The sequence below is a fragment of the Motacilla alba genome, chromosome 17 (assembly GCF_015832195.1).
Source record: "Motacilla alba alba isolate MOTALB_02 chromosome 17, Motacilla_alba_V1.0_pri, whole genome shotgun sequence".
Taxonomy (NCBI): Eukaryota; Metazoa; Chordata; class Aves; order Passeriformes; family Motacillidae; genus Motacilla; species Motacilla alba.
In genome coordinates, this window is record NC_052032.1 from 2,475,394 (window position 1) to 2,502,298 (window position 26,905).

Consider the following 26,905-nt stretch of genomic DNA (forward strand, 5'->3'; position numbering starts at 1 on the left):
CTGAGGCTGGCTGAGCCCTGAATCCAGCATCCTGAACAACCTCATTGTGCAGCAGCTCCTGCCCCAGAACTGTGGGGCAATGAGCTGCAGAGAGTGCAGGAACCTACTCTTGGAATCCTGTTACAGTTTGGGTTGGAAGGGACCTTAAAAACCATCCCATCCCACCCCTGCCATGGCAGGGACCCCTTCCCCTGTCCCAGGCTGCTCCAAGCCCTGTCCAGCCTGGCCTTGGGCACTGCCAGGGATCCAGGGGCAGCCACAGCTGCTCTGGGCACCCTGTGCCAGTGTTTAACCGGTCTCACTGTAAAAAACTTACCTCAAATCCAAATTGATCTTTTAGTTCAAAACCACTCCTGCTCTGTTCCCTGTTGTCAGAGCCTAAGCAGGGAGTGGTGCCCTGCCCAGGGAATATTCCCTGTGTGTTCATTCCAGGGCTGTTCTGATTCCTCAGGTTTAGCTTTTCTATTTTTCACATTCTGTGCTGCTTTAGTGGGTGGGTCTGAGCTTCACATCAGGGGATGGTGAGCTCTCTGCACAGAGCAGGGAGACAAAACAATTCCTGCTCCAGCTGGGCACCAAGGACAAATGATCCAAATCTCAGCCCAGGAGCACAAACACCGTGGGCTGAGGAGAGAAAAACAAGCAGGATGGGACTGGATGGGCTAAAGCTGGAACGGGACAATGAACTGCAAGTTGCAAATGGAGCAGAACTGATCTAAGGGAGAGACCCCGGGAGCGCTCGTGCATTTTGGGACCGTTTTGGATCATCTTGGGTGCAGCCCTGGCTGGGCTCTTGTGCTGCCCAAGGTGGATCCACTGGGGCCTTCATTAAATTATTCTTTAGCTCTCTTCTGGGGCAGCCTGCACAAGGCATCAGTTCCAGCTGCAGCAGATGTGGGACTCACACCCCTGGCAGGACCCAGTGAGCTCTCAGTGCCTGTGATCTCCAGGACCCTGGTGGGGGCTGCAGCCCCTGGAGATGTTACTGTGCTGGTCCTGGCACATCCATTGATGCCAGCAGTGAGGAAATCACTCCCAAAAATGCTTGGGGCTGAGAGGGGACAAACATTCCTGATATTTTCCCCATTGGGAGCTCTTTGGTCTTGGATTAATTCCCATGCTGTGCTGATAAACTCTGCTGGCTCTGCCTCTGGGGTTTTTGGCTGGTCAGGGCTCCCAGGGGCTCAACCCTGCACCCTCTGGCTTGGTCCCAGTTTTTGGTGTTCCTGCTGCCAAAAGCTGCTGCACCTTCGTTTTGCAGAGGTAGAGAAGTTGCCTGGAAACCAATGGATGCTGTGCCCGTGTGGTGAGCTGGGGAATTCCCAGGTGAAGTCACACCTCCTCACAAACAGCCTCTTCTCCTCCATTCCTTCCCCTCTTTCCCATCACAGAGCTCTTTCCCATGCAGAATCTTCCAAGGAGGTGGTGTCAGGAGTGACACACGAGTGTCTGAAGCAGATCAAAGCTGCTTTCTGCTTGATTGATTTGTTATTTTGCCTCTCTGGCTGTGGATATCTCCTGGCAGGTCGCAGCATGCCTGGGGCTGTTTGTCTGCCCTCAAATCAATCTCACACCTCATCCACAGCGGGAATTCCAGGGAGTGAAGGGGCTGGATGCTTCCCAAGCCATGGCAGATGCTCGTGCAGATGGTGCTGGCACAATTCCTCCTGACAAATCATCGAGTGGGATTGTCCAGACCCTCCCAGGAAAGGGACTGAGGGGTCTGGAGGGATCCTGCAGGGCTGGACCAGGGCTGTTGATCTGAGCCTGCCCCTTGTCCCCACTCCTTGCTGGTGGCAGTGCTGTTGCCACACTCCAGGGATCTGGGTTTAGATGTCTGAGGTCTGCAAGTCTTTTTGCTAATGGAGAGGAAGAAGAAACCTTGAGGTTTAACACACATTTTTCCTCAGGTATTCCAGTAGCTCAAAGATTATGTAGTTAAAGATGAACTTGAGAAGAGAAAGTCTGTTCACCAGGGGAGTGAAAAGTTTCTCATGGTGATGCCAAACAGGTCAGAGCAGGGGCTCTCCCCCGTTCAAACCATCTCAAAAGTTCACAGCACATTCAGAGTGGATCCTTTCCTTCCTGGGAATTCCCACTGGAATTCCTGACCCTGTGATTGGGCTGAACCCCGCTTTGGGCAGAGTGGGGTGTCCCCACCCTCTGGTCAGGACATGCTGAGGGACACAGCGACTTCTTCCCACTCCTTGATCCAATTCTTTATTTACAGCATCCACAAGGAAGTTTGGGAAAGGATGAGCAGGATTCCTGTACCCAGCTGCTCCAGGATTGGTGGTCTGGGGCATTTGTGTCCCGGGCCCTGCTTTACAGCCCTGAGCATCCCAACTCTGGGGTTGTGAAGGTACCACCACAGCTGGGGAAGGAATGGCCCTTCCTACCTTTGGGACAGTGGCCCCCAAACTCATATTGTGATTCAGAAATCTCACCTGGCTGTTTGTGAAATTGTCTGAATGGTTTTTGATGGTTTTTGTGATCTGAGTCTGCTGAATTTGTGCACTGACTTTTAATTTTCCCAAATTGACACTCTTCTTCCTGCAGGTTTTGTCTGTTGTCCAATTTGTCCAGTTTTCTCTCACTGGAGAATAAACAGAGCAGAGCCCTGTAGCACAGGTTTCTGAGCCTACTGAGCATCTCTCTCTTCTCCCCCAACACAGATGAGGTGAACCTGCTGGACAAAATCACTCTCCATGCCCAGGACCTCAGCAATGTTTCCTTTGGCTACGACCACAGCAAGTGCAGGATCCTGGAGATCGGGCAGTATGCAACCCTCAACATTCCCACCAGGGAGGCCTTTGGGGACAGGTAACCTCCCTTCAGGGGATGGGAGTGGGCTGCTGGGGCTCAAAAATTATCTAAGGCGCGGCTGTTGGTTTGAGGAGTTCCTTGGAGAGCCCATTCCATGATGACATGGAGATAACTCAGCCCCTCTGTGCTCTGAGCTCAGGGCTTCCTTAATTTCTTACATTTTGGAACAGTTTGTCCTGTCCCCAGAAGTGTCCAAGGCCAGGTTGGACGGGGCTTGGAGCAGCCTGGGCAGTGGAAGGTGTCCCTGCCATGGCAGGGATGGGATGAGAGGAACTTGAAGGTTTCCTCCAACCCAAATCATTCTGGGGTTCTTTGTTTGTTCTTGGTTGGGTGCAGGAAGCACACCTTGGCATGGCCTCATCACCTCGTGCTGAGGTTGTGTGGGCAGTGCTAATTTAGGCCTGGCTGCTTCTCTTTGAACCTCTCAACTGGAATGATTGTTGGCTGGCTCTTTTTTCCCTTTATTTTTCCTTCTCACTCGTTCGTTTGTGCCGTGACTCAGATTTTTTTATCCCAAGAGCTCAGTTGATGGTGACGCAGCAGCAGCTGCGCTATGGCACGTGTCCCCTCTTTCCACCAGGTTTGCAGACGAGCTGAGCGTGCTGCTGAAGCTCAGGTACTCCCTGAAGGAGGACACCAGCCTGGTGACCATCCTCAGCCACCGCAGCCACGTGCTCTTCCAGATCAGGATTAACCCCTACGCCCTGGTCTTCGTCACCACGAGGAGGAGACACTACGAGTGAGTCCCAGCCCAGGGGCTGTTTTCCTGCCTTTCCTTCCTTCCTTTTCTCCTCCCAAGGCCAAGGGTCAGGCTTTCCCTCTCTGGTGGGCTTTGGGCAGAGCTGAGCTCACCTCAGCTGAAGGAAGGCGATGTCCCTCAGACCTGGTGCGGGTTGGCACTGCCAGACTCCACTCTGCCAAAACCATGCACCTCTGGGAAACAAAGAACAAAAAGGTTCAGATCCCTGGGGATAAATCAAGACCCAAACCCAGTCATTTCTCAGATGCCTCAAGTGGTTGTAGACATCCCCAAATCCATGGGAATCAAGTGATGGTGTCTCATATTTGTGGGGCTCCCAGATGGAGGAAGGAATGATGAATCTGACTCCATGTTCTCACAAGGCTAATTTATTATTTTATGATACTATATTATATTAAAGAATACCATACTAAACTATATTAAAGAATACCAAAAGGATACTTACAGAAGGCTAGAAAGATAATAATGAAAACTCATGAATTTTTTCAGAGCTCGACACAGCTTGGCCCTGATTGGTCATTAAGTCAAAACAATTTACATGAAACTAATGAAACAATCACCTGTTGGATAAACAATCCCCAAACACATTCCACATGTGAGCACAGCACAGGAGAAGCAAATGAGATAAGAATTTGTTTTCTTTTTTCTCCGAGGCTACTCAGCTTCCCAGGAGAAAATCCTGGGCCAAGGGATTTTTCAGAAAATATAACTGCCACTATGGTGTTGTAAGAATTCTTGGGTTGTTCCTCATGTCCGCACTGAGGACGGATACCTGAGGGACCCTGGGAGCTGCTAAGAGGGGAAGCCTGCTCATGGATCAGGTGTGGGATGAAGATTGCTGTTGTGCTTCCTCCCTTCCCCTCAGGTTCCCAGTGTCCTTCCTGGGCGATGGGCAGTGGCACCAAGTGGCTCTCAGCATCTCCCTGGAGAGGCTGGAGCTGCACGTGGACTGTCGGCTGGTGGACAGAGTCAGCTGGTCCAACTATTTTGGGATGGGAGTGAACACTGAGGGGCTGATCATCATCGGAGGCCTCATCGAGTCCTTCGAGATCCCCTTTAAGGTGAGAGCTGGGCAGAGTATGCTCCACCTGCATGGATGAGGCTGCAAGTTCCCTCTGATGGAATCCTTTCCATCTCCTTCTCTTCCCAAAACAACATTTAGTTCCATGCTTGAGCAGGATAAACTTAGCAAAGGCTTGGAATTGTGCAGAGGGCTTGGGTCAGGGCAGCACAAGGGGCAGCAGTCAGGTCACCTCTGGGCTTGATTTCCACACATGCTCTGGTGTTGGCCATGATTTGGACCATGTGGAGAAGTCTCTGTGCAGTCAGCATGGAAAGATCTGGTTGGGGAAGTGCGTCCAATGGCTTCAAACTTCCAAAGGACAGGGATGGATGGGATATTGGGAATTAGGAATTGTTCCCTGGGAGGGTGGGCAGGCCCTGGCACAGGGTGCCCAGAGCAGCTGGGGCTGCCCCTGGATCCCTGGCAGTGCCCAAGGCCAGGCTGGACACTGGGGCTGGGAGCAGCCTGGGACAGTGGGAGGTGTCCCTGCCATGGCATTTTGCATGCAACTCTTGAAGCAGCAGAGGGAATGTTCATTGCCCAAACCATCCTATAAAGAAATCCCTGGCTATGAGAAGCTGGAGATGACCACTCCTGCAGGCCCTTCCAGACCTTTCCCTCTCCTCTGGAAGAAGCAGGAGCATAAACTCTGGTTTCTGTCTCTTCCAGGGCGCTCTCCAACAGCTGACCTTCGTGATGGGGGACCCAGCAGCTGCTGCTGAGCAGTGCCACAGCTACAACTCAACCTGCCCAGGCTCCTTCAGCCTCCACAGGGCCCCCTGGGAGCTCCCAACAGCCTGGCCAGAGGTGTGGCTGGGGACAGCTGGCGAATTTAGGGACTGCTGGGCCAAGCTTTTCCTCGGTGTCACAAGATTCCAAGGAAAGGCCCAGCCCAGGGCGTTGTCTGGAATTGCTGGGATCTCCAGTTTGGGATGGGATAGGAGGAGGTGGGGTGGTTCTTTTCCATCCCTTCAAGTCACAGATGGGCTTGGTGCCAAGGAGAGTGAGTTAAAGGGAGAGTTTGGGATCCAGGGAAAGCCTAGGGGTGGCTGTGACTGGATGTGCTCCTGTGGGTGGCTTTGAGTAATGCTGCAGCTGGAGCAGTGCTGCTGAGGAAGTGAAAGCTGTCCCTGGGAACTGGACGCCACTCTGGAATTCCTGCCCACTCCCAGCAGCATTGCACCCTTCGGTACATCATCCTTCCAGAAGCTGTCCCTCAGTTCTGCCAGCATTGCTGAAAAATGGAAATTTGGCTGACTGCTTTTGTTGCAGTGTTCAAGAAATTTTCAACAACATATCTGTGTCAAAAAGCCCAGATCACATCATAAATCCCCCAAAACATGAAGCACCCAGGCTTTCCTCAGGAGCTGGAGTTGGCCCAGGGAAATTCCTCACATCTTAGGCCAGCTACCTTCATAGGAAGTGCTTCATAGGAGCCTGGAAAAAGCTGGGGAGAGGCAAGTGCTGGATGTCAGCGCCTGGCACGAGCCTCCCCGTGGTGTGTAACCCGTGTCTGTGGGCTGGGGAGGAGCTGGGACAGCTGCTGGGACAGGGCAGTGCCAAGGGAGGGAGCATGGGGCACCTGCCCTGCCTGGCTCCTGCCCAGGGATTCCTTTGGGATGCTGGAGCCAGCACCTCCAGGCAGGGAACAGGGAGTGGTGGCACCTGGGACAGCCCTGCAGTGGCTGCTTTGGTTTGTGTTGGTGATTTGAAGAGGAGGGTTTGTGGGAAAGCCCTGCTGATGAGGGACTGAGGAGCTGGCTGTGCTGGGAGTGTGGAGCAGGCTGAGTGTAACACAGAGCTGGTCACCTCCTGCTCTGGGGGAGAGAGGAGTGGCCAGGGTAACCCCGAGTGGCCTGTGCAGCCCCTGGTCATCCCAAAACGAAACCTCTATTGTCCCAAGCTCTGGAGGCCTGGAGCTCTCCCATGAATGGCTCTGGGGTCTTGCCCCTCAAGCAGAAAATTTCACTTGATGCATCATTAAATTGCCTGCAGGTGGGACCCCCCCAGTTCCCATCCCTTGCTGGCCCTCCTCAGGACTGAGGAGCTTCCAAATCAACAGAAACTGCAAAACACCCACCCAGACTCTTGAGAGGTTTGATCAGAAGCCATTCCCTGATGTTGCTGGGAAGGATTGGCTCCCACTGTGCATTCCCTGGATGTTTCCTGTGCTGGCAGAGGCAGTTCCTCAGTCCTGGAGCCAGCAATAAACACGTGCTGAAGTCAGTGCTGGTCCTTGGGCAGTGATGTTTTCCCTCTTCTCTCTCTCCAACGCTCCAGGTGCCAAAGGAAACCAATGAAATCCAGGATTCATCTACTCAGGTATGGCTCCTGCACTGTCCTTCCTCATGTCCCTGTGCTGGCACCCCAGGCTGTCCCCTGGGGACAGGAGTTGCTCTAACAGGCAATAAGGCAAAGCCGAAATACCCAGACAATGCCACTAATTATGATTTTCTTGGCTGTTAGTGTTATTTTCTTTACTGCAAGCTCTCTCTTTATTGGTTTGAACATTCCTTGCCATGTCCCAGACCTGGTGGAGGTCATGGTGAGGGCTCAGGTGACCTTCCCGAGTGTTGACATGGAGCCAGAGGGGTGGTGGTGGGGCAGGGAATGAGGTGGATCAGGCCAATGCCTGCCCAGGGGATTTGTGGATCTGCCTAGGAGCTGAGCCAGGCTGGATTAGCCTGCAGGGAAGGAGGTGAGGTCAGCAGGGGGACAGGATTTGGGATAAAGCAGGATGCCCACTGCTCCTGCCCATAGTGGGATGTGCTGCCTGCCTGGGGAGGGACCCCCAGGATCTCCCTGCTGTCAGTGGGGAGCTGGGAAGGGCTGGAGCTCGCTGTGGGAGGGGTGGTTGTGCTTCTGGGGCCCTCCTTGGCTTCCTGGGATCTGGTGCTGGGAGAGGGGTGGCTGCCCCCAGTCCCACTGGAGCTCCTGGTGCTGAGCTCCTTGCTGGAGCTGCTGTCCCCCAGCTGGAGCCTGGAGCATGTCCCCAGCTCTTGTGCATGTGCTGGGCACATGAGGGAGTGCTCTGACTGAGGCTGCCTTTATGTTCCTGCTTTATTTGGGATTTTTAGCCAAGCTTTGTTGTTCAAGTCCACGCAAACACATCCTGAGGGGAAAACCCGACAGCAAATGCAAATTGAGATTTGTGGGTGTGTGACTGAGCAGTTGGAGTTCTTCATTCCCCTCACCCTCCTGGCTCCTGTTAACTCCTTGGGGACAGTCTCTCTTCTCTCACCTGGCTTCCACTGCCTGGCTACACCTGGAGAATTCCAAACTGGAACTGGCCAAGTGGCCTTTTGGCCAGGTCCATCCCTCTGCTCTGGGCTCAGAAGCTCAGGGGAATGAGCTGTGGGTTTGTACTGAACTGAGGTGGCAAAATCACCCTTCCTGGGCACTTCTGGAAGGTGGGCTCTGTCATCCTGCTGGATCCTCTTTGGGGTGTGATTCCCACCTGTGGGTTCTTCCAGACCCTGGCAAGACGTTGCCATAACAAGGAAAGTGGTGAAATTCATAGGTCTGCAGGGGAAAACGAACAATATTCTGGATTTGGGACAAGTTTATTTTTCAAGCACTTAATAAGGAGCAGAGACGCCTTGGAATCTTTGGCATTGAGATTTATTAGGAATAAAAAAGGAGTTTGGGAGTAATGAGGAGCAGCCCAGCTCTGCTGCAGGCACAGACCACAGCTCTGCTTTCTAGTTCCTTTGTTCGTTCAGAAGTAAATTAGTACATTGGTGGATTCCTTAATTGTTAATTAGAGCTAAATGATTATGGAGGCTCAGGGTGATGGCAGAGGAAGATGTAATGGGGGAAGGCAGTAGATGAGTTTGTCACTGGCAGTGATACCTGAATTGCAGCCCACTCCTTTTGGCAGGTTTTTTTGAGGAATAAATTGCCATTTCTGAGCAATCTTTGGGATGTGAATGGTGCTGAGCCACTTCTGCTGCATTGCATTTTCTCCTAGACTGCCTGTCCTAAACATGAGCAGGAGGGCTCCTGAGCTGAATGGCTTTTCCAAGGCAGCTTAACCTGGGATCCTAAAGCCAGTCACCAAACAGTCAAGGCTGAAATCCACAGATTTCCAAAGAGACAAAACTTCACAGGTTTAATTCCTGGGCAGTCCAGACTAGTTGGGAAATACCTTCTTGATTTAAAAATGCTGTGAAAGCTCTGCGGAAAGGCTTGTTTGGGTCATGGCACTTCTGTTCTCTCGTGCTTGGGTTTGCCAGTGAGCACAGCTGGTGTGGGAATCACTCCTTCAGGCTCACTCAATCCTAAAATTCCATCCTTGCTGTCCAGTCAGAGCAGCCTGCAGCCTGTGGAAATCAGGACTTGCACATACTCCTGGTGCTGGGCTTTAAAACCCATCACAAAAGGCTTGGGCTCAGCCTATCCTCACTTACAAAGACAAGCCCTCCTGGGGGAACTGTCCCTCCTGCACCCCACAGTTTCCCTGGAGCTCTGGGGCTGCTGGTTCCCTGGATTAGCTGGGATAACACCAAATATCCCTGTGGGGATGGGACTGGCAGCTGGAGCCCATCTCTGTCTCCCTGCTCTCAGGCCTTATCTTGAGGAGTTGTTCCTGATAGCTCTGGTATCTCAGCCCCCTGAAGAGCTCAGATATTGATGCTGGGTGACCCCAATGAAGGGAATAATGTGCTCTGACTCCGTGATTCAGAAGGTTGAACTAAAGAGATACCATCCTAAAGAGATACCATCCTAAAGAGATACCATCCTAAAGAGATACCATCCTAAAGAGATACCATCCTAAAGAGATACCATCCTAAAGAATACTCAAGAAAACCCCATGACTGTCTGAGACAGCCAGGACACAGCTCTGACCCAACTGGCCAAGCAATCCAAACAACCCTCAGCAGTGTCCAGTTAACAAATCACTTTGGTAAACAATCTCCATAACACATTCCACATGTGCCACACAACAGGAGCAGCAAGTAGAGATAAGAATTGTTTTCTCTTCTTCTCTGAGCTTTCTCACTGCCTTCCCCAGGAAAAATCCTTGGGAAGTTGTGCCTGCTGCTCTCTGTGAAGAGAGCTGTGGCCACACCCAGAATCCAGTTTCCAGTAGGATAAGATCTGTGGGTAATTGATTGTCCCACAAACCCACTGTGGGATAAATGTGATGACAGGAACCCGTTGAACTGAACCCTAGAGGTTTTTAATCCCAAACCCAAGTGCTGTTCCACCCAACCCAAGCCCTCTGCACAATTCCAAACCTTTGCTGAGTTTATCCTGCCCAAGCATGAGAACAAATGTTGTTTTGGGAACAGAGGTGCTGTGAGGAGCCTCTGGTGGGAATTACTGCTGCTCTCCAACCTTTTATGAGCTGGGGGCAGCTTTTGTGCCCTTGCTGACTTTCAGGGCTTGTCACGTGCCAGAAGTGTGGCAGCGAGGCCTTGGTTGGTCATCAGCTTCTCCAGAAGATTCCCAGGCTGTTGTTGTTCCCACCAGTGTCTCATGTCCTGCTGCAGCTCCATGTCCTTGGGCAGCCACATCCCTGGGAAAGGCCAGCAGAGCCTTCCTTCCCAGCTGAGGGCCCTGAGGGATGGGGCTGCTCCTGCCTTTCTTTTGGAAAGGTGAGGCACCAGTGCTGGAGGACTGTGCAGGGAGCACAGGGAACCCTCCTGCGGGTTTGCAGGCATGCTCAGGATTTTGGGCTGCTTCAATTTGAGCCTGGGTAGGACATCAGGGAGCCTCAAACATCCCCCTGGGAAATGGGGCATTGCTGAGGGGTCACAGGGATCCCCAAATAAAAACCATCCCATTCCCATGGGAAACCTTCCACTGTCCCAGGCTGCTCCCAGCCCCATCCAGCCTGGCCTGGGACACTGCCAGGGATCCAGGGGCAGCCACAGCCTCTCTGGGAATTCTATCCCAGCCCCTCCCCACCTTCACAGGGGAGAATTTATCCCCAATATCCCATCTAAACCTCTTCCAGTTTAAACTGTTCTTCCTTGTCCTATCACTCCATGCCCTTGTAAAATATCCCCCCTCCAAACTTCTTGAAGCCCCTTTAGGATCTGGCACTAGAAATAATTTATCACATTTGTTTTATAAAAATATTTTAAAATGTATTTATTTTTTATTTATTATTTTAGTGTATTCCCTTCCCAAATCCAGCACCCAGGTGGGATATGGGAAACTGGTAAGCAAACATTTCAGCCCCTGTGGGGTGGGGGATCCCTGTGCTGAGCTGCTCCTGTTTCCATGGAATAAAAGGCTCCTGCCTCTCTGGCCTGGAGCAGCTGCAGGAGGATGTGGCCATGCCCAGGGCTGCAGCCCCTGCCCAGGAATGAAGGCACAGCAGAGGGGCTGTGCTGAGCTCCAGGAGGGGTTTATCCCCTGCAGAGCCTGCTGTGGGTGCTGCAGCTCCTCAGGTACAACCTGCCCTGCTGCTGGCCACAGCCCATGGCATTTCCTGGCACTTATTCCTCTTTTAAGTCAGTCCAACCTTGATTTTTGAATTTTTTTCCCTATAGTCCAGCCTCTTCTAAGGGCTTGATGCTAGAAAGTGCTGGGAAAAAATAGTTTAAAATTGTCTATCTCTGATCTTGAGCTTGAGTGAATCACATTGTACCTTTGGCTGTTGGATGGAAGAGGCTTCTATTAAAAAAATCCGTTTCCTGGGAGAAGACCCTGAGGTTTGAACTCTGTTTTACCCAGCCTGACCCAGCTGAAAACTAGGGCAGAATGTTATGTGGTTGTCTGGGCTTCTGAAAACAGGGATGCTCCAAGCTGGGCTTTAACCCCTTTGGCACTGAGGAGTTTTTGGAGTGTGGCTCCAGCTGAAAAGCCCTCCAGAGGTCCAGCAGCATTGTTATCTTTGTCAATAAAACACTCCTAGGCTCCTCAGGCAAGATACCAAGTTAGAAACCCTTTCCAAAACCATGGCGTTAATTGCATATCTGTGGTTTCTTTATTAATGAGCCCCATATCAGTTGTTCTGTTATTTTGCTTGGGCTCAGCTTGAGGGAAGAGGTCTGTAATTACTCAAAGCTTCCCGTTTGCCTTTTTTATGCCTTTCTTTTTTTAAATTCCATATTGGCACAACACAAAGCCTTTTCCCAGTCAGTCCCCTGGAGCTTCCCCAGCTCTCTGAGCCAAACTGAGAATTCACTGCTCATCCTGGGGAGAGCCTGAGGTTTTAATGCTTTTGGGGTGGAATTCTGGGGCTGGGATAGAGAAACCTCTGCTCCCTGTCCCCTCTGGAATGGGAAGTGTTTCCTTGTCATTTGGTTATGTCATCTGGATTTTCTAAGTGTGGACAGAACTGGGGTTCTCCAGCTCTTCCCACGCGGTTGTGTCAGTGCCACGTGGCAGGTGACAATGGGGACCCGACATGTGGCTGGGGCAGACACTTCTCCTGCTTTTATTTTCCTTCTTTAATCCAATTTTCTGCAAATCACAGACCCTGCCTTGCTTGTCACGTGCCAATTCCTTCTTTTTTCCCTTCTGTCATCCTTAATGGCTGCTTTCAATCTGGGCTCCTTCCCCACTTCCCAGCTGGAATTTCTGGGAGTTCAAACCCACATGCCTCACTCGACTCTCACGCTTTTGGACTGCTTCAGAGCTGTTCCAAATTTGTCCCTCTCAGCTGGTTCTCCTCTAAATTTGGCCAGTTTGGAGGAGCAAGGATGGATTCTATTGATTTTGGCTTTTAGTTGTATTTACACAAACCAGTATAATTCAGCCTTGTGCCTCAGTAGTTTTTCCTTAGAGCCCCTTCTCCCCTGTGCCTTGCCAGATGGGAGCTTCCAGAGTGGACCTTTCCCATGCCAAGTGTTGAAGTTGAATTAAAACTCCCTTTTCTTTACTGTGTGGGAATTCTGGAATCCTAGTGCCAGCTGCCAAGCCAGGATGTGGCTTTCCACTGGGATTCCCAGGCTGGCACATCCCGTGGGGCTGCTCTGCACCAGCATCACCTCTTGGGAGCCTGAACACTTCAGCTCCTGCAGCGCCTCTCAGCTCGTGGTTAATTAGATTTGGGAATTCTCACCACACTTTTCCTCACCTGCTGGTTGAGTTGCATGGAAATCTGAGCAACCTGGTCCATGGAAGGTGTCCCTGCCCTTGGCAGGGGTGGAGTGAGATGGGATTTAAGGTCTTTTCCAACGCAAACCATTCCCTGGCACCATCTGCCAGCTGTTATCCACAGGTAGCTGTCCTTCGAAAAGCTGGTTTTTAAATTTCTGGCTGTTGTTGTCCCTGGGGTTAATCTGCCAGCCCCATGGAGCAGAGAGGTGCTGCTGTCTTCCATTCATTTTCCACTTCAAGGTGTACAAAATGAGGCACTAAGTTGCTGTAGCTGAAACTTTCCAGTCCTGGGGATTGCAAAATGTGTTTTAAGGAAATTACTGCTTTGGATCAAAACTAGAAAAATTGGTTGGAGGGAGAAATATGGATCAAGCTGGAAAGCTGAAATACATTGATTTTTTTTTTCACTATTAAAGGTGTATTTCAAGACCTGCTTTTAATCAGAAACCCCCCAAAGCACAAAAATGTAACATCAAAACTGCGCTGCTTCACGGTGTAATTTCTGAAAGAAAAATTCTTTATTTCAACTTTATTTTTCAGCTCCCCACTTCAGGTGTTTACGAAAGAATCTCTTCAAACCTAAAAGTTGAAAATTTAAAAGTGAAAATTTCCCTTTTCTTCTGCATTTGGGATGGGAAGAGCTTGGAAATCTCCAAAGTGATGGCAGCAGAGTCAAAGCTTCAGCAGCTCCTGCTGCCTTTGGAGCTCCACTGCCTCCCGTGGTCACCCCAAATGGGGCTTGGCCCGTTGGGTTCTCACCTGAAGGATCCCCTTCTGGCAGGGAAATTGTTGTTTTTCCTTCTTGCTGCTCCTGCACATCCCCCTTGGTGCTCCCAAGCCACTGGAGCAGAGTAGAATGGTGTCAGAGTTGAGATGGAGACAATGCAAAGCAACACACTCCATTTTCAGAGGGCTTCAAACTGGTTTTATTCTAGCATGCATGCTTTTTGTACATTCTTACAAAACTCATCGGTTTACACTTTACTCACTGGTCACAGAGACAAACAAAGTGCTCATTGCAACAGGCAGTTGCAGGTTTCTCTTATTTCTCCTTCTTTCTTTCTTGGTTTCTTTGTCAACGACCTTGGTAGGAAATTCTTCCAGGGGTGAACATGGATCGTCTTACCAAACTTCTCTCTGGCTCTCAGAACTCACTGTAAAACCTCTTGCTCAGAATGGGAGCCAGGTGAAGGGCTCAGCCCGTGGAATGTTGGAGGAAGGATGGGAAGAACTCTCCAGGTCCTCCCTCCCGGCCCTGCAAGGCAAGCGTGGGGCTGCATCTCCCTCTAGTGACTTCTCTCAGCTGGTTCCTCAAGCAGCTCCTCCACCAGGAGCCACCAGGCAGGGCTGGTGCCACCAGCTCCCGGTGCCATGTGCTGTCCCTGTCCCCATGGAGGCAAAGGGGAGCACGGAGCAGGCTCCAGGCAGGGCTGGTGCCACCAGCTCCCGGTGCCATGTGCTGTCCCTGTCCCCATGGAGGCAAAGGGGAGCACGGAGCAGGCTCCAGGCAGGGCTGGTGGCCATGGGGGCTGCTGGAAATGCTGCAGCTGCTCCAGGAGAGCAGCTCCAGGACCTCCACACCCGCAAGCCCAGCCTGAGGTGCTTTCAGTGGTGCTGGGTGGAAAAGTGGTGGGATTTTGAAATGCAGGACCTCTGAAGTTTCATTCCTTTTCCAGTCAGTGTTTGGGTGTTGAGTGTGGATATTTCTCCCAGCGTTGAAGTTCTCCCCCGTCCAAGGGCAGTGCCTGGGCTCTGCTGGAGGTTGCAGGGCTGACAGAGCCCTTGAGACCTGCAGGGACCATTCAAGGTGACAGCTGAGGTCAGAGAGAGGCCTGTGCTAGTCACAGCCTTAAACTGAATTGCTGGAAGCATCCAGGAGGCTCCTCCTGGCCTTGTGGCTGCCTCCTCTTCCCAGCCCTCAGAGGTTTGCAGCTGCTGCAGTGGGAAGCTGTGTGGTGGGGGCTCCGGGCTCCCCTCTGGCCTGCTGGCACCACTCCCCCAGGAGAACACCAGGAGCCTTGGAATGTGCAGGAACAGCAGAATCCAGAGGCTGCAGGGACACATCGATCCCTGCTGTCACTTTATACCTCTGCTGTAACTCTTTAGTGATTGCTCTCCAGATTGGATTTCTGTCACTGGGCTGTGGGCTCTGGGGAGAGCTCAGAGCCCCTGCCAGGGCCTGAAGGGGCTCCAGGAGAGCTGCAGAGGGACTGGGGACAAGGCATGGAGAGACAGGACACAGGGAATGGCTCCCACTGCCAGAGGGCAGGGATGGATGGGATCTTGGGAATTAGGAATTGTTCCCTGGCAGGGTGGGCAGGCCCTGGCACAGGTGGAAGGTGAGTTTTGGTTTGCAGGTGGGTGCAGGGTCCTGCTCGTTCTGGATGAACTGTCCCAGAATTTGAGGGCTCCTGCCTGGTGCTCACAAGCTGTGCCCTGCATTGTTCCCCCAGCAGCATTCCTGCATGTGGGAAATGAGGGATTATAGAATCATTAAGGTTGGAAATGACCTCCAAGGCCATCGAGTCCAGCCTGTGACCGATCCCCACCTTGTCACCCAGAGCAGAGCGCTGAATGCCATGTTCAGTCATTGCGCGGACACTCCCAGGGCTGGTGACTCCACCACCTCCCTGGGCAGGCCGTTGAGCAGGAAAGGGGGAAAAATAAGTGAACCTTTCAAACTTCATTTTTTTCCCTTCCCCTTTTTCAGGACTCCAGACTCACCAGTTCAGATTTGGCCCCAGGGCCACCTTGGCCGTGGGAGGACACTCAGAGGACCCTCAACCTCCAGCCTGATGGGAGTGCCCTGGCTTCCCTCTCTGCTCACGAGATGCCATCAGCTGAGGAGGAGGAGGGCAGCCTTTCCATTGAGGATGAAGGCTTTGAGCTGCTGAACTCCACCTACAATAAAATCACCGGCCCCGGCAGGCCAGCGCTCAGGAGAAGCTCAGGTGAGTCCATGATTTTCCTCCTTTTCTCCATCACAACTTCTGGGAATCTGACAGTGCTTCCTCCACCCAGGAGCCTCCATCAAACCCCCCCGAGCGGCCAAGAAGGAGCGTGGCTCTGAGCCCCACGAGGAGAATGTCACCACGGAGAAGCTGTCGGGGGACGCGGGCACGCGGCAGCTCCCGCCCGGCAAACGCCGCCCGGAGCCCTTCCCCAAGGTGTCCCCAGCTGCTCCCAAAGGAAACGTCCCCAAAGGTCCCCTGAGGGCAGGGGCACTGCTGGGTGGCCCGGAGCCTCCTCTTGGAGCAGGACATCCCGGACCGTGGGTGGCACGTGCACACCAGGGCTGTGTGAAGCCGGGACCACCGGGGCTGCCGGGACCTCCGGGGCTGCCGGTGAGTGGAGGAGGGCAGGGAGGGCTGGGTGGTGGGGAAGGGTGCCTGAGACAGGGGAAACTGCACAGGGAAGGCTTCTCCAGGGCGGGGAAACTTATCCAGGGTGGGAAACCTTCCACAGGATAGGAAATCTTTTCCAGGATGGAAAACCTTCCTCGGGATGGGAAACCTTCTCCAGAGTGGGAAACCTTCCCCAGGATGGGGAAACCTTCTCCAGAATGGGAAACTTCCCCAGGGTGTTCCCTAGGATGGAGAAATGTCTCCAGAGTGGGAAACGTTCCCCAGGATGGGGAACCTTCTCCAGGGTGGGGAACCTTATCCAGGATGGGGAATCTCCAGGATGGGAAATCTTCCCCAGGGTGGGGAACCTTCTCGAGGGTGGGAAACCTTCCACAAAATGGGGAACCTTTCCCGGAATGGAGAAACTTCCCCAGGGTGGAAAGCCTTCTCCAGGATGGGGAACTTTCCCCAGGATAGGAAACGTTCTCCAGGGTGGGAAGCATTCCCCAGGATGGGGAAACTTCCCCAGGGTGGGAAACGTTCTCCAGGGTGGGGAACCCTCCCCATGCAAGCACAGTGGAGCTGTGCATTGACCTTGTGAAAAGGTTTTTGATATTCCTGGAGAAACTTCACTGAAAACTGGGGAGAAGATGATTGCCTTGTCCTCCTGGCTCTAGAGATGGTCTCAAATAATTTAATCACACTGTGAGTTTTTATTTCACACTGGTCCAGCCCAGAATTAGGCTGAGGGGATCAGAGGGGACCAAGCCATCTCCTCCAGCCCCCACACAAACCCCTGCCACCCATGGACCCAGCTGGCTTCCTTGGTTTTGGCTTCTTCACCCCCAAATTAATGCCAGGTTCAAAGCAGAGCGCTGAATTTATCTTCTAATAAGTTCTGACTGTTTTTCAAGTCATTCAGTTGTTGTACAGGATGAAAAAAGGGAAATTTAGGGGAAAAAAAAAAGTAAACTTAGACTAGAGAAATGTTTAGAGGAGTTATGTCTTCACTGAGGATGAAAAAAGGAAAATTGTTTAAAAAAGGTAAACTTGAAATAGAAAACGCTTTAGAGGAGTCTTGTCTTCATTGAAGAGTAGCTGAAAAATGTTTTTAAATATTGTTCCATGTTTGTTTATTCTGCCAAAATTATTTCACTCATTTGGTTCCATTTTCTTAATAATTTCTTTACAAAATTTTATTTCCCCATCGAAGTGACCCTGGGCACCTTCTCTTCCCTTTTCCTTCCATCCCTGTGGAAGCCATGGGCTCTGCCTGGGGCTTGGGGGGATCCTGCAGGGCCATTTCCGTGGCTCTCTTTGAGGGACCTGGCACTAAATTCATCATCCCTGAGCCAGGCTTGGTTTAAATTTAGGACTGCTAACTTCCCCCTCAAGCCATCTCCTTGCTGCTGCAGCTCTTGTCTGAAAAAATAGAAGAAAATGGCAAAAGGAGCAGATGCTGGAGGCTGAAAAAATCCCAGGAGCAGAGGAAACGTCACGACGTGTGACAGCCCTGCTGTCAGCGGCAGGAGGGACCCAGCCGGGGGGAACTGCTTTCCTCTCCTGGAGAAAGGCTGGAGATGGGATTTGTGTCCTTGCTCCTGAGTGTCCTGGATGGAAACACTGGTCCCAAAGCTCCAGCCCAGCTTTAGGAGTTGGGGAGATGACAGGAAAGATGGAAAAGGCTCTTGAGGGCATGGAGGGGCAGGACAAGGTGAGAGGAAAAAGAGCTTGGATAAAGAGCAGGTTTAGATGGGATATTAGGAAAAAAAATCTTTTCTCTGAGGGCGGGCAGGCCCTGGCACAGGGTGCCCAGAGCAGCTGTGGCTGCCCCTGGATCCCTGGCAGTGCCCAAGGCCAGGCTGGACAGGGCTTGGAGCAGCCTGGGACAGTGGGAGGTGTCCCTGCCATGGCAGGAGGTGGGATGGGATGGGCTTTAAGGTCCCTTCCAGCCCAAATCAGGCTGGGGTTCTGTGTAGGACTGGAGCTCTGTGGTGGCACGTGCCTGCCATGGCCAAAGCCATAAGATGTGTCCCCAGCCTGGCAGCCTTTCCTGTTGTCCTGTTGCTGCTCCTGAGGACTGAGGGCAGGGGGGCTCTGGGGCCCCCAGGGAGAGGGAACTGAGCTATGGAGCTCTGTGGGCCTCAGACCTGGTGACCTTCAGTCTCAGGACAAAGCTGGTGTCTGGAATTGAAGCTGTCAGGTAACAGCTTACAGGGAATTGCTGTCACCCCAAAAGGCCAGGATCTCCCACCTGGCTGGTTCTGCCTTGGGAGGCCCTGAGGTGGGGTCACCCTTGGCCAAAATGTGCATGTTTACCCAGATCACATCTCCCACCTGTTAAAAGCAGCAGATATTTTTGTCCTTGTCCAAACCCTATTGGAGTGTGGATATGATTCAACTCCAGGGGATTTTTTTTCCCTGACACATTGCCTGTCCTCTGCAGGTGTCAGGAGATGTTCTCCTGCTCCCCTCCCTGCTCTGGGGTGTTTCTGTGGTTGTGCAGAGTGGCACAGTTCAATGCCAGGGGGCTCTTCCCACCTCACACTGTTTTTAGGGTATTTCTTGGGGACTTTAGGCTGCTGGTTTGCTCTGAATCAGCCATTTCAGGCCCTGCTTCCCTGGGATGTGGCCCTGGTCACTCAGTCCCTGTGGGATCTCCCTTTGGGGTGACAGCTCTGCTCCTTTGCCTTTCAGGGCTGTCCTGGCCGACGGGGGCTGGTGGGACCCAAAGGAGACAAAGTGAGTACCCACAAAAACAGAGGGGTGTCCAGAGTGGGGTGGAGGGTCTGGGGCAAACACCACCCATGGTTTGGGCTGGTTTGGGGCTTCTTCATCCAGAGGGCAGTGGGACCTCCTGACACTGCAGGGTGGTGGCCCTGTCTGTGGGTTTGGAAGAGGAAGGAACTGGGTTTAGTTGGTACTTTAAGCCCAGGTTCAGGATTAAGCCAGGCTTGAGTTCTGGGGAGTTTTGGGCACCACAATGTAAAAATTGGCATTGAGTTGTTAGAGAGCGTTCAGAGGAACAAGAGAAGGGTCTGGAGGGGCCCGTGAGGAGCAGCTGAGGGCTCTGGGATTGTCCAGCTGGAGCAGAGTGAGGGCAGAGCTCCCCGGGGCTGCAGCTCCTCCCGAGGGGCAGCTCCCATCTCTGCTCTGGGACAGGGACAGGAGCCAGGGAACGGCTGGGGCTGGGCCAGGGCAGCTCAGGCTGGAGCTCAGGGCAAGGTTCTTCCCCCAGAGGGTGCTGGCACTGCCCAGGCTCCCCAGGGAATGGGCACGGCCCCGAGGCTGCCCGAGCTCCAGGAGCCTTTGGCCAGCGCTGCCAGGGATGCCCAGGGTGGGGTTGCTGGGGGGTCTGGGCAGGGACGGGGCTGGGCTGGGTGATCCTGGTGGGTCCCTCCAGCTCAGGACATTCTGATTCTGTGACTGAGCTGCCTGCACAAGCTGCTCTCTTCCCTTTGAGCTCTCGGTGGGAGATGGAGCAGCTTCAGCTCAGGTCACCTGTAGAAGGGACACTGCTGTGTCCCACAGCCCAGCCCCATTTCATATCCATGGAATCACTGCAGGGACATTTCTCCTCCAGCCCCAGGCTGCCCTCCCTGCCCGGCCCCTGCCCTGGCTCAGAGCCTGTGTCCAGCCTGTGCTGAGGCCTAAATCCCTGCTGGTTTTAAGGAGCTGCTCTTGTCTCTGCAGGGATACCCGGGGGCCATGGGGAGGACGGGCCCCCCAGGTGACCCTGGCCCTGCTGGCACCCCTGGTGTCCCCACCATCGTGCTCTGGAGGAACTCCAGGGAGGACTGGCAGTCGTTCATGGTGAGTTACAGCCACAGTAGGCACTGCTGCACTCACACCTCCCCAGCAGCTCCCTGCATCCCTGGGATGGGATATGGGATGGGATGAGATATGGGATGGGATCTGGGATGGGATCTGGGATGGGATGAGATATGGGATGGGATCTGGGATGGGATCTGGGATGGGATGGGATGGGATGGGATCTGGGATGGGATCTGGGATGGGATCTGGGATGGGATATGGGATGGGATGGGATATGGGATGGGATCTGGGATTGGATCTGGGATGGGGTCTGGGATGGGATGGGATCTGGGATGGGATGGGATATGGGATGGGATCTGGGATTGGATCTGGGATGGGGTCTGGGATGGGATGGGATCTGGGATGGGATCTGGGATGGGATGGGATGGGATCTGGGTTGGGATCTGGGATGGGATGGGATATGGGATGGGATCTGGGATGGGATGAGATGGGATACGGGATGGGATGGGATCTGGGCTGGGATCTGGGATGGGATGGGATACGGGATGGGATCTGGGATGGGATGAGATGAGATATGGGATGGGATGGGATCTGGGTTGGGATCTGGGATGGGATGGGATATGGGATGGGATACAGGATGGGATCTGGGATGGGATGGGATGGGATGGGATGGGATGGGATGGGATGGGATGGGATGGGATGGGATGGGATGGGATGGCAGGAAGGGTTTGCTGTGGCTGAGATTCCTCATTGTTGGCTGGGAGGTGGGGGCAGAGGGGCCATGCCAAGGAGGGAGGTGCAGCTCACTGGGGATGGCCCTGTGGGTGGAATGGGATCAGCGTGTGCCCTGTCCCTCTGTCTCCTGTGACTCACCAGGATATCCTGACTCCCCATGGTCCATCCATCACCTCCCTGGGATGGTTCTGCAGGGCAGGGCCCAGGGAAAGTCCAAGCCAGGCACGAGCAGCCCTTCTCCTGCTCTGTGCTGCTGATGACAAAGCCCCTGTCCTGTTTCCCACCCTGTCCCCGCTGTGCCCCAGCCTTTGGCTCGCAGGGTTTGTGCCCATCCAGCTCTCCCTGAGGTGTTTTCTCACCTGACCCACTGGAGCAGGATCTGTGGGGAGGCAGGAGTGCCTCAGGCACTGCACAGCTGGATGCAAAACTCCAGGGGATGACTCCAAAGCTCACTGAACAGCCCAGCCAGGCTCATCAAGTATTCCCAGCTTCTCACAGCACAGCCACTGCTGTGATTAAGCTTAATTTTAAACTCCATGTGGAGCCTGGCCTGGGCAGGGCAGCAGCTGAAGGCATTGGGTGTCTAAGTGCCCCAGGCTTTTCCTGGGGCTGGGAATGCTCTTTGCTTTATCCTTGCATGGCTCTGTTGTCCCTCTGGCCCTGCAGGGGCAGAGCAATGGGCTGGTGAGAGCTCAAGCCCCCCACTCCAGCTCTCCACAATGGCCCTGGGCAGAATGTTTGAGATATTTGAGCTCTCCACAGCTCACTGGGGAAGAGCCATCCTTGCATCCTCTGCTCTGGGGCAAATGCCTGGGATGCTGGGGAGAGGATGCAGCAGGAGGATCTCTGCTCTGCCAGCACTGCACACCCGGGGTGGGGATGGTGCTGGAGGAGGAGGATGGTCTTCTGCTGGTCTGGATCTGAGCTTGGATTGACCTGCTGGGAGTCCTTGGGCCAGATCTTTGTGGCTTTGGGTGGGACTGGATCAAAGCAGAGATCAGATTCCTGCTGGGAAGCACAGGAGAGTTGATCACCTGCTGAAGTTTTGGTTGACCTGAAGAACCTCCTTGTTCTCTCATCCTGCTGCTGCCCCAGGGCAGGAGCTGTGCAGCTCTCAGTGCTGCCAGCGTCCATCACAGGCACACAATGTGTGCAGGGATAGGACAGAGGCAGTGGATGTCTCTGTGCCAGGGATCCCCTCCCAGCAGGGCAGAGCCTCCCTAATCAACTCCTGCTCTCGGGCCACGCTTACAGCACTTGCCAGAGCTGCTCCCATCCTTTGCTCTGCAGTCAGAATTCCCTTTATTTTCCCTTGCCTGTGTGTGCAGAGACCTCAGGCTTTGCCCTCCTGCAGGCAGAAAGGGTCACACCTGTGGATGTTGCTGGGATCTCCTTGGTGTCCCCACTTTGGAGTGCTGCAGGGAGCATGTCCTGCCTGTGCTTGGGGAGCCAGAGCTGGAGAGATGCTGGATCCTGGCCGTGGGCTCTGCTGCTGTCCCTGGGCTCTGTGCTGTCCCTTGTCCCCTGGGCTCTGTGCTGGCCCCTGGGCCCTGTCCCTTGTCCCCTGGGCCCTGTGCTGTCCCTTGTCCCCTGGGCTCTGTGCTGGCCCCTGGGCTCTGTGCTGTCCCCTATGCCCTGTGCTGGCCCCTGGGCTCTGTGCTGGCCCCTGGGCTCTGTGCTGTCCCCTGGGCCCTGTGCTGTCCCTTGTCCCCTGGGCTCTGTGCTGTCCCCTATGCCCTGTGCTGTCCCCTATGCCCTGTGCTGTCCCCTGGGTCCTGTGCTGGCCCCTGGGCTCTGTGCTGTCCCCTGGGCTCTGTGCTGTCCCCTATGCCCTGTGCTGTCCCCTGGGCCCTGTGCTGGCGCTGTCCCCGCAGGGCTGGCCCAGTGCCCATCTCAGGGGAAGGCAGTGTCTGCCGAGGGGGCCTTGGGCCACCCCAAAGCCACACAGGGCCATTGTGTCTGTGGCCCCGTGACCCTGGCGGTGCCGCCGGCGGCAGCAGGAAAACGCAAAACCCTGGGCTGGGATTTGCTAATCTCAGCTGAGATAAGGCTGGGCTGGAACCGGCTGCTCTGGGGATGGGGCTGGCAGCCCTCACAGCTCTGTGGTTTGGGGCCATGCTGCCCCCATGGAGCAGATCCCTGTGGTTTGGGGCAGTTTTGCCCCCAGGGAGCAGATCCCTGTGGTTTGGGGCAGTTCTGCCTCCAAGGAGCAGATCCCTGTGGTTTGGGGTGGTGCTGCCCCCATGGAGCAGATCCCTGTGGTTTGGGGTGGTTCTGTTCCCAAGGAGCAGATCCCTGTGGTTTGGGGCAGTTTTGCCCCCAGGGAGCAGATCCCTGTGGTTTGGGGGATTTGGGGTATCCTGGGGTTTGTGTTGGCCCGTCCCATGGAAATGCGGGGCAGGGAAGGTGCCCCTCAGGCCAGGGACACTGCAGGAGGATGGGCTGGGAAAACAGGGGGTGTGGTGGCTGTCCCGGAGCAGCTGTGGCTGCTGTGCTGCTCCCAGCCTCTCCCGCTCCCTTCCCATGGAAAAAAGCCTTTGTTGTGAACAGGAACGAAGGAAAAGCAGCTCAAGGCCGCCGTGGTTCCAGCCCAAGCCCCTGTGCTGTGTTTGTGTTCCCGATGTGTTGACAGATGTGGGCTTTGCCAAGAAGTTGTCTCAGAGTGGCTGGAGGGCAGGAACTGCTGCTGGCTTGGTCTGGAGCTGCCTTCAGCAGTGGGGAAGTCCCAGAGTCCTGGAAGGAGAGCTGGGGCTCCCACAGTTGTTGGAGAGCTTAATCTGCAGCGCCAGACTCCTTTGCTTTTGTCTTTTAAAAACAGGAGGCCAGGCTGGGCAGTGGTGCCTGGGAACCTGAGAGGGAAAGGAGAAATTGATCCTTGAGAAAAAGGATCAAAAGAAAAATTTTTACAGATGTGCTGCTACTGCAGGGTTGGCATCTGCCACAGCACAGCTTGGGGATGGCCATGGGGTGACTGCAGAGGGTGGCACAGGGTGACCATGGGTGACTGCAGAGGGTGGCACAGGGTGACCATGGGGTGTCTGCAGAGGGTGACACAGGGTGACCATGGGTGACTGCAGAGGGTGGCACAGGGTGACCATGGGTGACTGCAGAGGGTGACACAGCGTGGGCAGCCAAAGCTGCCCTGCCAGGCCTGAGCTGGTCCCCCCAGGGCTGCTGAAGGGTTCCTGTGCCCTGAAGGGCTCCTCTGCCCTGAAGGGCTCCTCTGCCCTGAAGGGTTCCTGTGCCCTGAAGGGCTCCTCTGCCCTGCCCCAGGCTGCAGTGTTCCAGGAGCACAGATCCCCGTGGCTGCTGCTCCCCTCCCTCCCCTCCCGTTGTGCTGCTCCCTGCTCTCCGAGCTGCAGCAGCAGAGCTCTGAGTGTTTCCTGCTGGAATTGCAGAGCCCATTACCTGCTCTGCCCCTCCCTGGCATCTGCTGCTCCGAAACCCGAGTCTGTGTCTCACGTGGGATTTTGTCTCCCCTCTTTAATAGGTTGGATGAAATAATATCCTGTCCTGAGTGAACCGGAGTTCACTGATTCCTGAGACAAGGCAAAGGCGTTGGCCGTGCTCCAACCTCCTCCAGAGAGGTTTGGGATTGGATTTGAGGGAAATGAGAACTGGCTGGACAGGAGGAACATGGTCCTGCCAGGGGCTGCACCCCTTCACCCAGGGAAATCAGTTTGGGATCAGCCTGACAGGGCAGGGATGCCACCCATCAACTGCCCCCGGAGTGCTGGCCGCTGCCAGGAACATTTCCAGCTGTTCAAAGCTCTGTGTTTATTTCCCTTCATGAGTTCCTTGGCTTTTCCCCTCTCCCCACTGCTAGTGGGGGACAGATCCTTGGGGCAGGGGACAGGAGGGGTTTCCCAGTGCCCTCGAGGTTGAAACTGGGGAGAACAGAGGAATGCTGCCCCTCCAGCTGCCTGGGATGGGGATGATGGATAAGGAAAGGGATTTCTTAGCCATTGATGTGAGCCAGGATTTGGAGGAGCTGCCTGGACCACAGGTCTGGGGTCACTGTGGGGGAGGAGGAGGAGGAAAGATGGGTTTTGCCTCTCTGTGCTGCTGGTAGCTGGAGATGGACATTTCACTTCCTGGACCCCTCCCAAAATTTGGGAAACCTGGCTTGGAAGTGTGCAGAGAGGAGGCTGCACCAGGTGGTCTCAGGACCTTTTTGCTGGTTTGGAGATATGATGGGATTACCTGGTTGGGATGGGATTCATCCACCCTGGGCCTTTCAGGTGGCTTTTCCCATCTCTGTGGTCATCTGGTCTTTGGAAAAATTGGAAGTGCATCCAGGATATGGCTGCTGGGAGCAGCAGGAGGAAAACCTTCTTGGCATCTGCTCCTCTGGGTTTTCCAGAGGCTGGAGGAGATTCCCCACCTGGAGTAACCTGCAGGGTCAAACCAGCTGATTTTAGTTTAAAACCTGGCAGTCCCTGTGCTCACCACCACCACGTTTCTGACCTTTCCACATCCCAAACATTTCTGGTGTCCCAGGGCTGCAGGGCACCCATGGAGGAGCTGAATTTCACCAAACCCAGGAGAAGTGGGCTCTCTGCCTAACTTTCTACTGAAGTACTTCCTTATTTCCTACATGTTATCCTCAGCTTGTCCTTCCTCCCATGCACAGAGAATGAATTAAATAAATGAATTTAAAAAGTGGTTCATTGCTGCATCTTCCCAAGACAAGAAGAATGTCCTTAAAGCCAGCAAAAAGGGATTTCGGATTTTTTTTTTTAACATTTTGCTTTTCCCCCCTCATTTTTCTTCCAGCAATCATCATTTTACCAACTCCTGCACGCGGGCTGGCCGGTGAGTGCTGCTTTGCTCACTCCGAGTTTGGATTTTTCCTTGTTGGCAGCTGTGTTCTCCCTGCTCCAAGCACTTGATGGGTTTTACCAATGTCTGTTGTTTTATTTTTTTAAATCCAGAGAAAACCTGGAGCTCCTGGACCCCCAGGACATCCTGGGAAAACAGGAGCACCTGTAAGTACAAAAGCCCTGCTGTCCCTTTGGTGGCCTTGCTGCCACCCTGGCTGCCCTGGGGACACTTTCAGGGTGGATGTCCCCAAGCACCCAGGCTGTAATTAGGAGCTCTGGGATTGGATTTCAAAGCAGCCTAATGGATTTCTTGTCTGCTTCCCCCTGAAACCTGGGATGCTTGATATCCAACTCCCAGGGCTGTCCTGGCAGCTGCAGCCCCTCAGCTCTGCCAGCTGAGCAGGGCTGGCTGCTTTTCCTGGGCCATCACGTTCCAGCCCTTGTTTTTGGGGAAGGGACCACGTGGATCCCTCCCAGAGGCACAAAAACAAGGCAGGGAAGGGCTGGGGCAGGATTTGTGTGGGGGGTCTCAGCCCCATCCCCACTGCCCTGGCATTGCTGGGTGATGCTTCCCCCCCATCTGGCCATAAAGCAAAGGAAAAGGCAAAATTCCCTGTCCTGAAATCCGTCAGGAGCCAAAGCAGTGGAAAAGTGGATCTGCTGCTGACTGCAAACCTGCCCTGGGCATGGTGGGCAGGGCGGGGGGGCCAGGGATGTGAATTCTCCCACTCTGCCCTTCCCAAGGTCACCTCTGGGCATTGCTGCTTGTCCTGCCAGCCTCCACAGGGCTCGGGGCAGGCTAGGGGGACACCCTGGGGACTCAGTCCCTGTTTGTGCACAGGGACCCTGCGGAGCACCGGGAGAGCCGGGGGAGAAAGGCCAGCGGGGGTACACGGTGAGTGAGGCTGTAGGGACACCTGGGACAGGTCCAATGTGCCCTCAGGGCTGCCCTGGGACCCTCAGCACCCCTGCCCCTCTTGGATCAGCCCCTGCCTGGGGGAGGGAGAGTCGAGATGGGCTTGGGGACAGTTTGGGAGTGGTGCGCCTGGACTGGAGTGATGGGATCGATGCCCTGGTCCCCTCCCTGCTGTGCCAGGCACGGGTGGCTCTGCTCAAAGTCATTCTCCTGCTGCTCCTCTTGTGCTGCAGCCCCAGGGATAGCTCAGTCACAGCTCAGCACAGCCCCTTTGGGTGCTGCACACCTCCAGGTGATGCCGTCCCAGACAGGTGTCCCAAATCAGCTCTCCCAAAGTCCTTTTGTCACCCTCTAGACCCCCCCCAGCTCTGCATGGGATGGGTGAGCTCTGTCTGTGCCCCTCCGTGGGGATCCTGATGGGATCCCATCTCCTCTGGGCTTGCCCAGCTCAGCTCCCTGTGGGATTTAGGTGTCCTGTGAGTACAAGGAGAGGACAGCAATGTCCCCCTCCCACATCCCTGCAGCTTTGCTCCACGCTGCCCTTCAGCCTGCCTGGACTCAGGACTGCACTGAGCTCAGGGGTGAAGGTGAAGCTTCAGCTGGTGA

The 26,905-nt window shown here is 54.3% G+C and overlaps 1 protein-coding gene across 3 annotated transcripts in view; it reads left to right on the plus strand.

Annotated features, from left to right (window-relative positions):
- LOC119709201 (collagen alpha-1(I) chain-like) overlaps positions 1–26,905 on the plus strand; it is an 87,069-nt gene that overhangs the window by 34,640 nt on the left and 25,524 nt on the right. For 2 of the 3 annotated variants that reach the window (XM_038156641.1, XM_038156640.1), the window contains exons 2-13: positions 2,676–2,823; positions 3,407–3,565; positions 4,452–4,647; positions 5,319–5,456; positions 6,930–6,971; positions 15,418–15,658; positions 15,729–16,051; positions 18,749–18,793; positions 19,745–19,864; positions 25,337–25,375; positions 25,495–25,548; positions 26,225–26,278. In XM_038156641.1, coding sequence (XP_038012569.1) covers positions 2,676–2,823; positions 3,407–3,565; positions 4,452–4,647; positions 5,319–5,456; positions 6,930–6,971; positions 15,418–15,658; positions 15,729–16,051; positions 18,749–18,793; positions 19,745–19,864; positions 25,337–25,375; positions 25,495–25,548; positions 26,225–26,278 — 1,559 coding nt within the window. Of the gene's footprint in view, positions 1–2,675; positions 2,824–3,406; positions 3,566–4,451; positions 4,648–5,318; positions 5,457–6,929; positions 6,972–15,417; positions 15,659–15,728; positions 16,052–18,748; positions 18,794–19,744; positions 19,865–25,336; positions 25,376–25,494; positions 25,549–26,224; positions 26,279–26,905 lie in introns of those variants that run through there. The other variant, XM_038156642.1, reaches the window with a different exon arrangement.